Source organism: Polyodon spathula, chromosome 3 (assembly GCF_017654505.1).
Source record: "Polyodon spathula isolate WHYD16114869_AA chromosome 3, ASM1765450v1, whole genome shotgun sequence".
Lineage (NCBI taxonomy): Eukaryota > Metazoa > Chordata > Actinopteri > Acipenseriformes > Polyodontidae > Polyodon > Polyodon spathula.
The window spans coordinates 31,369,761-31,386,448 of record NC_054536.1 but is presented as its reverse complement, the minus strand read 5'-3'; the positions used below and the strand labels follow the sequence as shown (position 1 = coordinate 31,386,448).

Sequence of the window (16,688 nt, the reverse complement as noted above, 5' to 3'; positions counted from 1 at the left end):
TCTCTCTCTCTGTCTATTGTATGCATTATGTATTATTATTATTATTATTATTATTATTATTATTATTATTATTATTATTATTATTATTATTATGTCCAGTAAATAAGGGCATATACTATTCAGATGCAGATGTGTTATTAAATCATAATGTCCATCCTTGCTCTTGTCGCTTGCTTTTTGTCTCGTTAATCTCTACACATTGACCTACTTTTTTTCAGACAGCTGCCACTACCTTGTAACTCTTACTAGCAGAACCTCCTCCCGCGCTCCTGAACCCAGAAAAGATTCACCTAACCAGCAGATAAATATTCAGATATACATGTGGTTAAACCGCCGCATCACTGCTGTTCCCCTGGGATCAGTTCAAATCTGTATTCATTTGGACTAACATATTGCGCATCCCTGTTAAAACAGCCAGCCGTACAAGGCAATGCTTTCCCTGAGGCACATAATAAAACTCCACCACTTCCAACGAGAACAGCGCTTGCAAGTGTTTTTATTGTATCAATAATCGAAGATGATCGTCTTTTGTGTATGTGTTTAAGTAAACAAAATAAAGCGCGCGCACACACACACACACACACACACATTATAAACCGATTAATGCAACCTTCAAAGGGATCGGGTGCCGTGACTGGAGAGAGAACAAATGGATCCCGTTGAGCAAACTGAATTGCAATTTACTAACATAAAATAAAAATAAAAAAGGTGGAAGGAGGAGACAGGGGGATAGAGGGAGAGTGGGAGGTGGGGGGAGTGAGCCACCGAGAGAAAGAAAGAAGTGGGTGTGGGATTTTTTTCATCTCTTTTGAACGAACCCAAGCAGACTGACTGAAGCGTCAGTGTGTTACGTTTGAAAAGGCGCATCAGGCTGTTATATTATACAGAAGCGCTGTACAGGATTGCAGATCTGTGAGACTGCAACAGCGCAGCAATGGAACAAAGCACACCCTGGTTTTGCACAAATAAATACGTGTAATAATAATAATAATAATAATAATAATAATAATAATAATAATAATAATAATAATAAATTCTAAAATACATTTAATACCCGGAATAATCATGTGGGAGCTCCGATGTGAAGATCTATAACGTGGAAAACTAAAAAGGAAATCACTTGGTATAGTAATATATAGGTATAAACATATTCATCTATAAATAATATATTTTGTACGCCGGCGGATGCAAGAATGGACAGGAGTCAGACGCGGTGTTGCACTGGGTGTTGGAAATTTACACTTCTGTCAATCGTTTTTATTCTGCACTTGATTCCTTTGTGTGTGCATGGTAAGAACAAAATATTATTGTTATTAGTATTTGGTACAACATAATATTATAGCACAGTGTTTGTATTGGGAACACGGTCTTGCCAGATGAGTGAAATAAAAATGTAAATGAAAAATGTAATTCAACCGGCACACATATCACGCTGAAAATACACAGCGGAGATTTAAACACTATCCTCATAATATCATTGTTCCTTTCTTTTGAATTGAAATTGGAAATGGCTTGTGGTTACTTTATTTGTGTCGAGTAAATTGTAGTGGATTCTACTGTTCGAATTCTACAGCAATACAGCAACGGCAGCAAAGCAACAAACAAATTCTGCAGCCGTGCTTATCCTGTCTGTTTCAATCTAAGTGTAACAAGAGTGTTTAGAAATGGGTTCCATTATGCGCTACTGGTGAATGACTGATTTATAAAGAGCCTACAGAGCCTGAGTTTGTACCTTTAGCGAATGGTTTATTTAATTACCGACAACCTTTGGTGTTATGAATATTTTGATGCAACAATATAACACTAGTTATCGGCTTTATCGTCTTCACGTCATTTGGATGGTATGTATTCATTAATTTATTTGTACAAGTTTTTACACATGTTTGAGTTTGAGTAAGTGTTTCCATCCTCCCTGGTAGTTTCGCGAAAGACCCTGAGCTGGCACGCTGGCTGAGCTGGGTCCGCTAAAACATCTGTTTCAGGAAAACAATACAAGTCAACAAATGTATGTCAAAACCCGCCAACAGCTTGCCTCTGCGCCCTGCTTTTGAGCGAGATATACCCGTGTACAGTGCGGCGGTGGAGCTGGCTAAGAATGCGATGGAATGTGTGGGAAAGTGGAAAGTTATTTCTGCCAAACCAACCGGCGGCAAAAACCATCCACTGTCGCCTGCTTTCTCTAAGCAAGACTGTCGTACAACAAGGTCGGCAACCCTTATAAAAAATGTAATAATAATAATAATAATAATAATAATAATAATAATAATAATAATGTAAAATTTACTGCAGTATTCCTCAGTTGTACAGCCAAAAGCAGTACACTGCACAGTGTAATTAGTATCGGAAGGTGGTTACAGTATTCTACAGTATTTTTTATTTACTTTACCGTACTATAATCTACGGCAGTACGGCAATTTCTGCTACAAATACTGCAATACCGTAGCTGTAAAAAAAGTGAATAGAAAAATAAATAAATAAAATAAAATAAACACCTTACTAATACTGCAATGTCATTATATCGTTAGTATGGGTATGTTATTTCGCTGTACTCTATTTACAATAATTTACTGTAGTGCATTTTTTATAAGTATATTTATTAATGTAACTTGGACACTCGATCCACTTTGACATTAACATCTAGCAGGCTTTTACTTTTACATGAGTTGTATGTCTCTTAAGCTGGAATGAAGGGTCATTTTCAACAAACATGGGGAATCCGGAGCCGTGCAGCAACACGACTGTTAATTGCATTATTATTTATTACGTAATATTAATAAATACATAATAATAAGAATAATGTATTATAATAATTATAATATAATAATATAATCATCAGTTGTTGTTAACGTCTTTTATGGTTACACCGGATCTACAATGTCATTACCATGAACAACGATTCCAGTGTAACAGGCACATTGCAATCTGTTGCCCAGCTCCTAGGCTGCCTGATTCAATTTTTCTTGGTTAATTTGTTTTTCAATAGCAGGTGCACAAGGAGGCCAAGTGACTGTATAGCAGCCCTGTGCTCTAGTGGTCAACGATTTTTCAAGTGAATAGAACAGTACTGGAAATACAATCAGTAGTTTATATATACATGGAAGCAAAACTGAAGAAAGTCTGGTTGTGAGTACAATTGAACAGCATTTTCAAATTGGCGGCTTTCTATATCCTTGTCCTTTATAAGACCTTTTGGATTTAACGGTAACTCCATCTAACAATAATGCTAACACATTTTTCCTCCCCCTCAAAAGCAACAGTAGTTTTTTTCTTTCCTTTTCATCCCTTTTCAGCGCTAACAGGTCAAAGGTTGACAGCTGCATGGCCTTCCTGGATAGAGCGGGACTTCATTGGCATGTGAAAAAGAGGGAGCCATGAAGGCAGGGGAGGGGGTTTAGAACCCTGTATATTATTAACAACTCGGATTTGTATAATTCCGAGCCTGAAATCGGTATCCTATAGAGTTTACTATAAATCCTGCAGTAATCGTATATATAATTAAGCAATAAGGCATGAGAAGGCATGGGTTGTGTTGGATATTGTCAGTTCTTGGTGGCAAGAAACCCAGTCAAGTCCCTCCAACCAACCAATCGGCCTAAGTGACAGTGGCCTCTATACTCAAAATTGTCGGTACCAACATTTCTTAATAGGGGACGTTTAATGAAGGTTTAAGGAATATTTGCGATACACAAAACTCCTTCCCACACTCCGACTATTTAAGGACAAAAATACCACAAGTTTTTAAAATACCGACCATTGACAAAATTCAAATGGTTTTGCTTCTTACCTCATTAACTGGTCATTTGAGAGTTCAAAGTGATACACAAAAGTTTTAGTAATGTTTAGAGACTTTTTTCCGTAAGAATTTACCGACAGGTCTGGTCTGCCTAAATGCATTTTAGCCTAGCCTTCCCCATAGGAACTGGCATTTTGTCAGTGAAAAACATGGATTTGTGCGCTGGTGTTGTGGTATGGAATTACAGGAATTGTAGCATATTTCAGAAACGTCAGTAACGTAAATGGTTGAAGACAAATATACAACTTCGCCTTTTAAATAAATGTTTCCTCAAAGTCTGACGCATGTGAAAAACGAGTTTTTACGGGTCCCTGTATTATTAAAACCAGGCATAAGTTATTTTATGAAACTGTTGTGTCCTCATAGATCATGATGATATTCGATTGGGTTTTGTCTGCTTTTCTCTGGGAGGAACAACTGCCTGTTATTCCCTATCAATTATATAGTTTCTTTTCACAGACTGAATCCTAAATTGACTGATTGTACCGACGGGTTTAAGGACTAATGTGACCTCACCAAATTCTCATATTTTAGGGGATTTTGTCGCTTCGATTTTCCGACAGTGCAAAAAAAAAAAAAAAAAATGTTCTGAAAAATGTTTACCACACAGCACTGTTATACCGACACTTCTGAGTATAGAAGCCAATGTCCAGCACAACCCATGCCCTCAAGTGCCTTATTGCTTTTATAAAACTGATTTATAAATGTTTTATAAAATAGAAAGGAGAAATCTATATAGTTTCTAAATATATATTAACATTTTGAGGTATAACCTTCAAAAACAGAAAATAGTCCCTTTGAACTAAACTTATTTTTTCTTCAGAATATGCTTTTAAAAAAAATAAAAATAAAATAAAGACTTTAAATAACTATACAAACCTTGCTTATAATTGTTTCAGTTATTTTGTGACTAAATAACTACGAAAAAAAAAACCTTGCTTAGTTGGATGTGTCTGCCTTCCTGCATAGTCTACGTAAATTGTTTGTTGCTAAGCAATTGGTTCTAGCGTATAACAAACAGCCCAAGAGCTTAAGTTGCTTTACTGGGATGATTATTAAGCTCAATTTGTTTTGTGGTATTAATTTAATTTCGAGGTTTTTTTTTTTTGGTTTTTTTTCTTTTTTTTTCTAGAACGTCAATATTAAATTTCTGCACCTGTAGAGTGAACGGTAGTAAGGTGAAGAGACACAGTGGAAAAAGGCGAGAGTCGGATGGTTAAGACATCGCGTGTAATAATTTAAATGCTGTCAAAAAATAGACACTTAAAAACTAATGAAGGGTCAGTTTAAGAAAACGACAACTGATACCAACTAAAAGGATGAAAATAAAACAGAATATCTGGCAAATGGATCTGACCGAAGTTACAGAAAATTACTGGCATGTACTACAAATAAAATACCAAAACAGCCTCTTGTTTAAAATAGAAAACTGGTTCTTAGTGCAAATTAATAGAAACTGGAAGATTTGACAAGACCCCTTGATGTCTTCAGTCTCTTCCATGACAGCAGGTATTTTGACAGGTGTATTCTTTGATTTTTGGTGGCGCAGTGATACGTGGTTAAGCACAGGCGCAGTGATTTGCCTTTGTTTCTATGTAGTTCCTAATCGTGACATAATGCTGGAAATTGTAACGGCTTGGAACACTGATAAGCCAATCAGCATGCAGCATTCTAACCATCCGTTTTATAAAAGGAAATAATGTTGTATGTAATTGCACAAGAAAATACTGGCTACAATATAACCATACTATTTTGTATTTGTATTTGTATTTTTTTGCAGTAATTATCTGTCTATTTGACACATCCAGGCTTATAGTGCTGCCAAATATTTACTATTAAACAGATTTTAGTGGTGTGTGTGGGGGGGGTGGGGGGGTGCTCCATGTGATAATACTGTAGACTCTAGTAATGTGGAATACACTGGCTCTCCAGAGGCAGGCACAGAATGAAATGAGAACAGAACGGCTGCTAACTGTGCTGTGCAGAGAACCGTGCTACTCAGGATAGCGCTGCATGTCCACTCTCAATGGGACTCTGAATCAGACACCACTTAGACAACAAACAGATCATCGCAATAACAGGTGTAACAACCAAGGGTTTAAACTGCGCTATGAGTTCCTGTGTTACAGGTGATAGTGCCCCCCTGACCCTGTATATTTTTCTTATGTGAGCAGCAGTGCGGTCCAATTATTTGTAAAACAGGAAGTGAACCTGTAGAGGTTTGACAGGAAACAATGGTTTCACCTGACTCAAACTGAAAATAGATGCATTGAATTTTTTATGTTTTAATTCCGTTTTGATTATGAAAAAAAAAATAATAAACCCAAATGTTTACCCTTAAGGAACAAATCTCAACATTTTGTTATTTTTTATACTGTAGTAAAATATTTATTTTCTTTGAAGTTTAAAGTGAGAGATTGAGAACACTGAAAGACTACCGTTGCAGTTAGTGTGTGTGTGTTTGTTTGAGCATGTGTGTTTGTATGTGTTTGTATGTATGTGTGTTTGTGTATATGTGTGTGTGTGTGTGTTTGCATGCATGTCTGTGTTTGTATGAGTGTGTCATATTGATTAGCCATATTCTACTAATTCCTTCTAAAAGATAAAAAAAAAAAAAAACTACTCAATTTTAAAAGAAGCTATAGACAGGAATGCCCTCATCAGTTTGGAGAAATAAAGTGTTTACATTACGGATAAATATTACTGTTTACTTGATAAAAATTACTAGAGGAATGTCCAAATGTACTGTACTCAAGATGTTGCACACGTTTCTGACAGGATATAGTATCTCAAGTCAGTTATTGAGCTAACATGATTTATGAGGGTGATGCACCTGTCTACAGTACTAGTGATAGAGCAACTACAGAGGTGAATCACAGCCTTTTTTTTGTTTAATTTTACTAAGTTTTACAGTGATTCGTGATTGGCCAATCTGAGTGCAGCATCAGTGACTGCCATTTTATAATTTCAGATATTGCTTTAAAATAAGAGCAGCAGATTCATCTGAATTTCAAAAAGGATTTCAGAAGAGAAACATCTTGCAGTTAATTTGTAATGATTTTTCTAGTTATGAAAACTATTAACAAAATGGCCATAGATTCATAAGAATTCAAACAGATTAACAGCTACACAATTGGAATTAAATTTCCCTTTTGGTCAGTATTTTAAAGTATAAGCTATTTTTCATACTGAAGATCTTTATGGATCATGAAGGACCAAATTTAATTTCTGTTCATTTCTGGGTTGGGCACTTAGGCATTAGTAAATACATGTCCTTTTTTAATAAGTGTATTTATTAAAAATGATTACACTGTGCAACTAATTCAGTAACCCTACACAGGTTATGTGAATTTCAATAACATCAGATACATTTGTAAGAGGATAAATATTTGTTTTCCCACTGCAGGAGGCTTATTGGAAGGCAACACAACCCTGTCGGATAACAAAAACAATGATTCATTACTCTGCTTGGGATGCAGAAGCAGTTCTAGCTCTGGAGCCAAGGCTAAAGAGTCTTTGTTGGGGGAGCACAAAGAAGGGGGCCCAGAGGTCTCCACTGGCTCAAGTTGGCCGACTGCCAGAGAGCCCTTTGTCTGGGGCTTAAGGGGCACAAAGGAGCTGGGGGGGACTTCTACCCCCCTTCCCCGAGAAAGCCAGGAAGAGCTGGGTAGTGGCGACCGGCTCTTCAAACCCTTGGCCAGCACTGCTTTTGGGACTGCTATGGAAGTGGGGGTTCTGGGGGAGGGCTACACCACTGCCCCCTTGAGACAGGATGCTACTACCACAGCTGTGATGAGCAGCACTGAGATCAGCCAAGACTCAGCAGAGAAGGAACATCTGATTGAAGTATTAGGGGATTTCATCAGAGCCGAACCCAGCAACAACAGAGACATCCAGAGCTTGCCGACCCCTGACACTACTGAGATCCGTCTGGATTTCAAAGAGGATGAGCAGGTGATGCTCTGGGGTGACCACACAGACTCCCCTGCACAAGGAGCTGAGGGGAGCCTGGATTTCACGTTATTGGATCTGGACATGCAGCTTAGAGCCCAGCCAGCCACCACTCCTACCATAAACACCCTGGCAACCTCAGATATTCTCAGCATGGACTACTATGACCCTTTTGCGGATTTGGACCTGGGAGACACTACATTGCCCAAAACATCCTCTGTGTCGTCAGCCCGTGAAGTGCTTGGTGTGCCCACTTCCTGGACCCTCCCTGAAGTCTATGACTATTTCACACCCTATGATGATTCCTACCCCTCCACTACAGAGGTTTACCCTGATGAGGATGAGTACACCACATCCGACCTGGAGGACGAGAATAACTACTGGCTCACCACTGCGCCTTCTGACCCTTGGATCTTGCTCCAGGACAGGGGCACGCTGTCCCCCCAGCCCGGCCTGGACCCCCGTTCCGCGTCCATCATCACGGAGGATGTGCAGCCCAGTGGCTCAGATGAAGATGAGGCAGGCCAGACTGTCGCACAGCTGCCTTCTGGTCAGGGTTCCGCCATTAACAACAACAACAGCTCAGAGTGCAGGATGGGATACGTCAAGCACAACTTCACATGCAAGTCCGTCTGCAACATCTTCCCCAGCTACTGCTTCAATGGAGGCCAGTGTTACCTGGTGGAGAATACAGGAGTCTTCTGCAGGTAAGGAGCAATTCCATAGACAGCAGGGGTATTTAGATGGGAGCTCTTTAAATGAGGTAACACTTTGAAGTATGCAATCTCCTTCCCCAAAACAACCCAATCCATGTCTCTGGCTGGCAATGTGAACTATTTAGAAAGGGTAATCACTTTAGTAAAGACTGCTTCTCTTTGTGCTTTCTATTGAACGTGACCACATTTACGCTACATGCTTGTTTCTCAGGAGGTACTATAGGCAATTATAGGTATTTTGAGGTGATGAGGGGTCTATATGCTTCTAAAGCACCGTAGGATTATTATACTCTGCAGTAGGTTTCAACACAATTCTGTACTGCAGACAAATAGTCATTTAGTAGATTTCAAGTTTTTGTTAAGAAGATTTGTACCCCACTGCCTGTTTCTCTGCAGGAACCTTTTTCTGTGCATCATTTTCTGTTTAAGTACTTTTTTTCTCAACCCCCCAGTGGTATTTTTAGGGTCTCCGAGGTTTATTGATTGGTATTTGTGATTGGGCTCTGTGGTGATAGTACAGGAGTACTTTTGTGAGTGAATGTGGTGTTGCGCAAGTTTATTAAAAATCAAAAGGTTTAACAAAACAAAACACTTCACAAAACGGCACAGTGACCAAAACAAACAGACAAAACTGAACACAGAACCAAATAAGAATGGTGCTGGTGTAGAACCACCACGCGCAGCAATTGTTATTGAAAGCTGCTTGTTTTTATATTGTGGCTGACGGATTAACTACCTTAATTTATCCCTTGATCACATTCAGCATGGGTTTTATCATACGCGTGGTCAACAGCCAGTTTATCAATAAGCACTCACTGTTGACCACACATTCTCACGATTTTATCTGGTATTTTAACTCCATCCAGGCTGTCAAACAATAATAACAATAAAACTGTTTTTCCCATACTAAACCATGCATTTTAAATAACAATACAATAAATAATATAATACACACAGGGGTGGGGTGTACCCTGTCACAGTATTACACTGACTTTATAGTAAGTGGTTTATTGTGGACAGGTGGACCTATACTGTCTCTCTAACAAATGTTTTCTTAAATGTGTCTTTAATTGCAGGCTTCTTTAATATCTTCTGCTCAGGCTGCAGGAATTCATCTTTTACAGCCATGTAAGACAGTAATGGCACTGTACCAAGCCATCCTGAATAACACATAGCTTTCTGTAAAAGTAATCTGGTAAAGGAAAAAGAGAGCTGTACAGTCTCCTGAGATTTTGTTTGTGGAGACTGTCACCATTTCTGACAGTCTAGACAATGCTTTATTTTTTTTTTTTTTCAGTTAATCAAATGTTAACATCGAGCATATTAACATGTTAACGACTGTTCATTTTGTTTAAATTGTTAGTTAAGATGTAATAACCTATTCTAGTAACCTAATCTAATCTCATTTGCAAATCAGTTTTTTTTTTTTTTTATGTATGCCGTGAACACATTGTTGGCAGAGTTGACCTCTGCATTTGACAGTATATTAATGTTACGGCTCAGGGGGGCGGTTCATTTAAATGTTTAAGCCCTCTGTTTAAGCCCTATCCGAGCCCCACGTAACTGCTTATGTCATACTGCTCTCCGGAGCTATTTCTGACTGAGGCATACAATTGTCATAGAACTGTATTAAGGTGTTCTAACGTGATAGTTTTCACATCTATATTTGTGTTATTCTCACTCACCTAGTCATAAAAAACTTTGACTGCCCAGTTGGTTTGTCATTTCATGGATGCTTCATTTCTGTCAGATTCTGTCTTGTCTAGCACCACAGAGCCGATCTCTTTTCAGTTAATGAGAGGTGCTGTCTGGTCTCCTTGCTGCTCGTGTTTGAAGGTTCTTTACCAAATGAGGTTTCCACAGTTGTCATGTTGTTTAAGATAAAATTTGCTTCAGGAATTGTGTAATTTATTTTATGTTATTGACAGTTGTGGCGGATTGATATGTCTTTCTAGGTTTTCAGTGAGGAGGTTGCCGATACTAGATCCATGATGTTATGCAGGGATAACATTAGGGTCGAGTGCAAGGCTGACTAATCAGAGCTCAGAAAGTTTTCTTGCCATTATATAATATAAATTAACTTATTAATTACCAAGCAAACTAATAAACTTAAAATAATGTGTGACTCCAGTAGGAAGGTATCAGTCTGTCTTTAGAAATGAAACAACACTCATGTGTTGTCCTCTAGCAATGTCAGTGCCTTTCAATTCCTGGCCAGTGTTGACTTATCTCAGACTCATGACTGGAATAAGAGCACTGTGTCCGGCTCCGCAGGGAAGAGAAATCTGGCAGGGTTAGAAAAGTGAAGCAAAATGCTTGCTACAGCAGGCATAATATAAACCCCCCTCTCTTAAAAATACCCCTCATCAACTGGCTCCCAGAGAGGTTCACCTGCCAAAGGAATTTCTATATAATGTGCAGGGTGAGTCATACAGTCAGGGGAACACAAGTTTGCATCTTGGATGGGCGAAGTTGCCAGTCTTTGCTGGGGATTTCAGAGGGAGCTTCACTGGCTCTGGTATTCCCACGGGATAGGGAGGGACTGTTTCTCCTCACCATGGTACAGCATACCCTACTAGCTTGTTGACACACACCTGCAGGGTGCAAAGAGCCAGTTGTCTTTGTTATAGGATGGGAGGACGCCCACTGAATTTTAGTTCTCCTTAGCTGTTGTACGGAGATGCTTTGGTGAGGAAATATAATTTGATGTTCTTTATTGATTTCTAAAAAGGTTTTAAAGTAGAGCCAAATTAATAGATAAGAATTTTGAAAGATACTTTTAAAAAGCAATCTAGCCACAAACCTGGAAATATGTTTCTTGATTAAAATGATTTCCTGTTGCTGAATTGATGGTATCCAACCTTGTTGTGCATCAACAATGAGGTGCTACTTCATTGATCAAAAAATTGTACTTAGCAAATTGAAGAAGCTGTGGGAAAAGTGATGCCAACATAGTTCAGGGTAATCAAATAAAATGACACGTGCAGCTACTTTAGAGTACATATACTCTAGCTAACAAAGGAAAGCACAAGGTCACGCTTGAGTTGCTTCTGGGAGTTTGAGTCTTTGTAGGAAAAAACAGTTCTGAATGCATCTTTATTTTAGACAATGACTCTTGCTAATTGCATTTTTTCTCCAGAAAAACAACATCATAAAAAAAGGAAACATTCAACATGTTTTCCATTTATTTTCTTTACTAGACGCATTGGAGTATGCAAGCCAGAGCGTTGTGTTTTCAGTGGTGACTTACCGTATTCCTTCGAATTTAAGATGTCCTCGAATTTAAGTTCCCACCTTCAACTTGAGAAAAAACTAATAAAGATGCACAAAGGTGCATTTTCTCATATAAGAAAGTGATGTATGGAGGCAGTTTGCAGCCGTCTACTCTCACACAGAGCATTACAGTTATGCGCTGCTTCTCATTTCCAGTTGTGATTACTCACACATGTTTTTCTCCCTTTTTGTGAACTGTGGTATTGCTTGGCAAGTACAAAAATAGAGGGGTCTGATTAGAACTGAACCTAATAATGAAACGCTGCTGCTGTGGTAAACAGGAAGGCTTGCCCGGAGCTGAGCTGATCGGTAGGTCCTGATTAGCTGGGGGGTGTGCCTGGGGAGCCTACACCAGCTTAACGCAGCGGCGCCAGTTCAATGCTACTGCACCATGGCCATAGCTACACAGGCAGGCACTGAGCGAAAGCTTGCTTTGTTTACACTGAGGAGGATGTCAGTGGCATGGCTGTTTGTGTACTCGGACAGTCACATCTTTGTTGATGATTTTAATACGTGCATCACTATACTGTACTCGAATTTAAGATGCAGGCCATTTTTTAGAAGAATTTTTTTTTTTTAAAAGTGCGTCTTGAATTTGAAGGAATACAGTAATTCCTTCTTGCAACTTTAAGAAGTTGACCAATACAGCTTCAATAAATATTCTTCTCCAAGAGCTTCAAATAAATTACCATTAAAAAATCTAATTCTGGAGGCTCCAGAGTGGAGCATCTGTATGGAATGCAGGATACATCCTATAGCCTGGAGGTCCGTACCGTGGACAAGTTCCCAGGGGACAGCACACAATTGGTTGAGCACCACCCGGGTGGGGAGGGCTTAGGTCGGCTAGGGTGTGCTTGGCCCACCGTGTACCAGCAACCCCTGTAGATTGACCGGGCACCTGTGGGCCTACCTGTAAGTTGTCCAGAGCTGCGTGGTCCTCCAACACTGCACCTCTGGGGTGGCTGCATGGCGGGCCTGCAGAGTGAAAAGAGGACGGCTGGCGACACACGTTTCGGAGGATGTATGTGTCTGTCATTGTCCCTCCCAAGTCAACACAGCGGTGGCAGGGGTGAGCTGGGTTGAAATAAAAAAAATAATTGAGCTTTCCAAATTAGGGAGAAAATCTGAAAATAATTGGCAATTAAAAAAAAATAATCAAATTCACCTTTACTATAATGTGTATGTTTTTTATATATGAAAAATCTGAGACCAACATTATTATAGCAGTATATTAGTTAAGATTTACTGGAATTAGGAGGTTTTATGGAGGACAGTTTTTTTAAAGACCATTTGTATTAATTCAATTAAGTTTATTCGCAAAACCTTATTTTCAACTGTTTTAATGAGGTTAAGAAGCCTATTTTCGCTAACGTTTAACTCAATAAATGTTTATATACATCCTAAAAAAAGTCCTTGAAATACATTTCTTGAAATAGTTTTTTGATAAAGGTCCTTTGCACCATTTCACATATGATCAAACCTCCACCACTCCTTTTCTATTAGTGAAGTGACGGCACTGTAATATTGTCACACTGCTTCTGCTCAGCAGGACACAGAAGACGGTGTCAAAAGAGTCGTTATGCAATTAATCCTCTGACTGTGTTTCTTTTTTCACTAGTTTAATGAAATCTTGAAAATAAATTGTTTCAAATTAAAGGTCATCGTCCAAGTTGTGCTAGCCTTGTTCAGGTGTGATTATTGCTGCATCTGATTGGCTGAGATGACCCGTATCTAAAATCTGGTTCACACAGTGAGATTTATTGAAACATGTTTCGTTTTTGCTAAATATGTAGCCTAGTGAAGCGCTGCTTGTCGAGTGAAGAGTACTGGTCTAATTGCATTTCATGTCCACTGGGAACGCACAACCTTGCAGCCAATCATTTGCAGAGCTGCAGCCATGTGATTAATGGGGTCTCATAGTCGCCAGCAGCTGGTCTTCTAGCCTAAATAAGCAGCTGAATATAAGAACATATTTGGGCAAAACCGGGATCAAAGATAAACCTGTCTATCGTTGAAACCTTACCACTCATTTCACGATTGATGGGTTACACATTTTCAACTCAAGTGATTCGAACCGAAGTGTTTTGGAAACTTGACTGGGTGCCATGAACACTCTGTTTACATTTATAACTTGCATTGGAGTAAATGTTTATGTAATGGCTTACATTTTTTTCTCTACTACTACCAATAGCAGTTTCCTGTATTCAACAATAGAAGCCACCAGTGTCACCCTGTTACATCAAATTGCCTTGCAAGTAGATGACTAGGAATAGACCTGCTGTCCTCATTGAAACTTGCCATGACCCAGAACAGGAATGACTTAATTTGTTATTTAATATGAAACATACAATGGTTTAGTACTGTCGTGAATAAAACTATGGTAGAACTATATTGGCTAGATTGTCAAAGCTATTTACTTTACATTGCCATTAGCTCTTTTTTTCCAGAAAGAAATAGTGCACCCAATATAGTTTCCAAACCAGAAATAAACAACTCTCAGTTTTAATTTAGGAACTCGTCTTATTTGTCTTATTTGTTATTCATATTTGGTGATTTTTTATTGATGATTTGGTGTAAATAGCATAGATCTTCTAGCCCTTTGTCTCTTAAACAAGGCTTGCCGCTTGCCTGTATCAATAAGACTTGTTAACTACATCCTAGCTACACGCTAGGCCACTCTCTCACAGCAGCTGGTCTTCATGTAGGTGGGTAACAGAACCAGGGAGCTGGCAGTAGGAAGGTACAGTTTGACTGGTATTCTAAGTGTGCAAGTGAGAAAGCAGGCACAGGCAGATGAGCTGTGGATACCTCACTACTGGAGGAGAGGCTTTGCAATTCCTGGGGCTGGCTGTGACTCAGTAACAAAGTGCTGGAGCTGAGTGGAGGAGGAGGAGGAGGAGGAGGAGGAAGAGGAGGAGGAGGAGGAAAGGGAGGAGGAGGAGGAGGTAGCCCCCTGAACAGTTACAGTTACTGCCAAGGAATGGAATGTAACACAGCCTCCTCGTCTTCTCCTACATCCCTGTAAGGGATAGTTGTATTCAGACTGTCTGCACATCTGTTAGCTACACTTGTATGCTATATTTAAAAATCTTGCCATAAAGAAAATGTTACAGTACTCTACAGTAGTGGATGAAACACCATAGTTTACCTAATAATATAGTATATAGTTATTTACAAACCACTAACCAAGATCATGCAACAGTCTCTTGACACAGGGGTTGCACCGACAGACTGAAGAATTGCAAACGTAGTACCGATCCACAAAAAGGGAAACAAAACCGAACCAGGTAACTACAGACCAATAAGCCTAACTTTTATTATATGTAAACTTATGGAAACTATAATAATATCCAAAATGGAAAATTACCTATATGGTAACAATATCCTGGGAGACAGTCAGCATGTTTTTAGGAAAGGGAGATCGTGTCTAACTAACCTGCTTGATTTTTTTGAGGATGCAACATCGACAATGGATGATTTCAAAGCATATGACATGGTTTATTTAGATTTCCCGAAAGCTTTTGACAAAGTCCCACATTAAAAGATTAATTCTCAAACTGAACGCAGTAGGGATTCAAGGAAATGCATGCACATGGATTAGGGAGTGGTTAACATGTAGAAAACAGAAAGTACTGATTAGAGGGGAAACCTCAAAATGGAGCGAGGTAACCAGTGGTGTACCACATGGTCAGTATTAGGTCCTCTGCTCTTCCTAATCTACAATAATGACTTAGATTCTGTAAGTAAGCAAACTTGTTAAATTTGCAGATGACACAAAAACAGGAGGAGTGGAAAACACTGTTGTAGCAGCAAAGGTCATTCAAAATTATCTAGACAACATTCAGAACTCGGCAGACACATGGCAAATGACATTTAGAGAAAAGTGTGGTACTGCACGCAGGCAATACAAATGTGCATTATAAATATCATATGGGATATACTGAAATTGAAGAAGGAATCTATGAAAAAGACCTGGGAGTTCTGACTCAGAAATGTCTTCATCTAGATAATGTGGGGAAGTTATAAGAAAGGCCAACAAGATGCTCAGATATATTGTGAAAAGTGTTGAATTTAAATCAAGGGAAATAATGTTAAAACTTTACAATATATTAATAAGACCTCATCTAGAATATTGTGTTCAGTTCTGGTCACCTCGCTGCAAAAACGATATTGCTGCTCTAGAAAGAGTGCAACAAAGAGCATCCAGAATTATTCTGGGTTTAAAAGGCGTGTGATATGTAGACAGGCTAAAATAATGGAATCTATTCAGCTAAGAGGACCAGCAGCTGGACTAGGTTCCAACGTCTATACCCTTGCTGGAGCACAATTCTAAGCAGTTTCACTCCTGAAATCCTCCTGGAATGCCTTTGTAAATGAGCCATTTGTAGTTCATATGGCTTTTCCAGTGATTACCATTTGAAATACATCAAATCATGAGAAATCATTTACAGAACTAGGAAATCTAATTATATGTTTTTTTTCCAAATACTTACCCTTTATTTTTCATAATTTCTATCTAAACACTGTTTCATTAGCAGATTGCTGAGAAAGCATTAGGCAGTCCGCACAACACTGGAAAGATGGAAGTAAGTGGAAGTGAACATCAGTTCTGGATTAAAGTTTTGGAAAGCGGAGGAGCTATAAACATGTTAGACGTCTGCAGAACAGCTTTTTCCCATTCCATTAAAAAAATTGAGCAAACATGTTGCAGCGATGCTTAATATTTTCCATGCTTAACCTGCACTTAAAGAAAAACACAAAGAAGGCTGTTACTGCCCAAATACATCTCCAAATTGATGGTCCTTGGAAGAACAAGGCACTTGAAAGCAAATAAAAGTGTCATCTCCCTCCTGACATCTTTACAGTTAAAAACAAAAAGCTGTCACATGTAATACAGAGGAAGCCACTGAATAGAGGTTCCTAGGAATCCAGATGTTCAATAAAGGTATTTATAT

At 38.9% G+C, this 16,688-nt stretch overlaps 1 protein-coding gene across 6 annotated transcripts in view; it reads left to right on the top strand.

The window, feature by feature from the left end:
* Positions 1 to 828: 828 nt before the first annotated feature.
* LOC121312981 (chondroitin sulfate proteoglycan 5-like) overlaps positions 829 to 16,688 on the top strand; it is a 53,418-nt gene continuing 37,558 nt past the window's right edge. For 2 of the 6 annotated variants that reach the window (XM_041245035.1, XM_041245038.1), the window contains exons 1-2: positions 829 to 1,290; positions 7,200 to 8,451. In XM_041245035.1, the coding sequence (XP_041100969.1) occupies positions 1,194 to 1,290; positions 7,200 to 8,451 (1,349 nt within the window). In that variant the 5' untranslated portion in view covers positions 829 to 1,193. The remainder of the gene's footprint in view (positions 1,291 to 7,199; positions 8,452 to 16,688) is intronic. The other 4 variants (XM_041245034.1, XM_041245039.1, XM_041245037.1 and 1 more) reach the window with 2 other exon arrangements.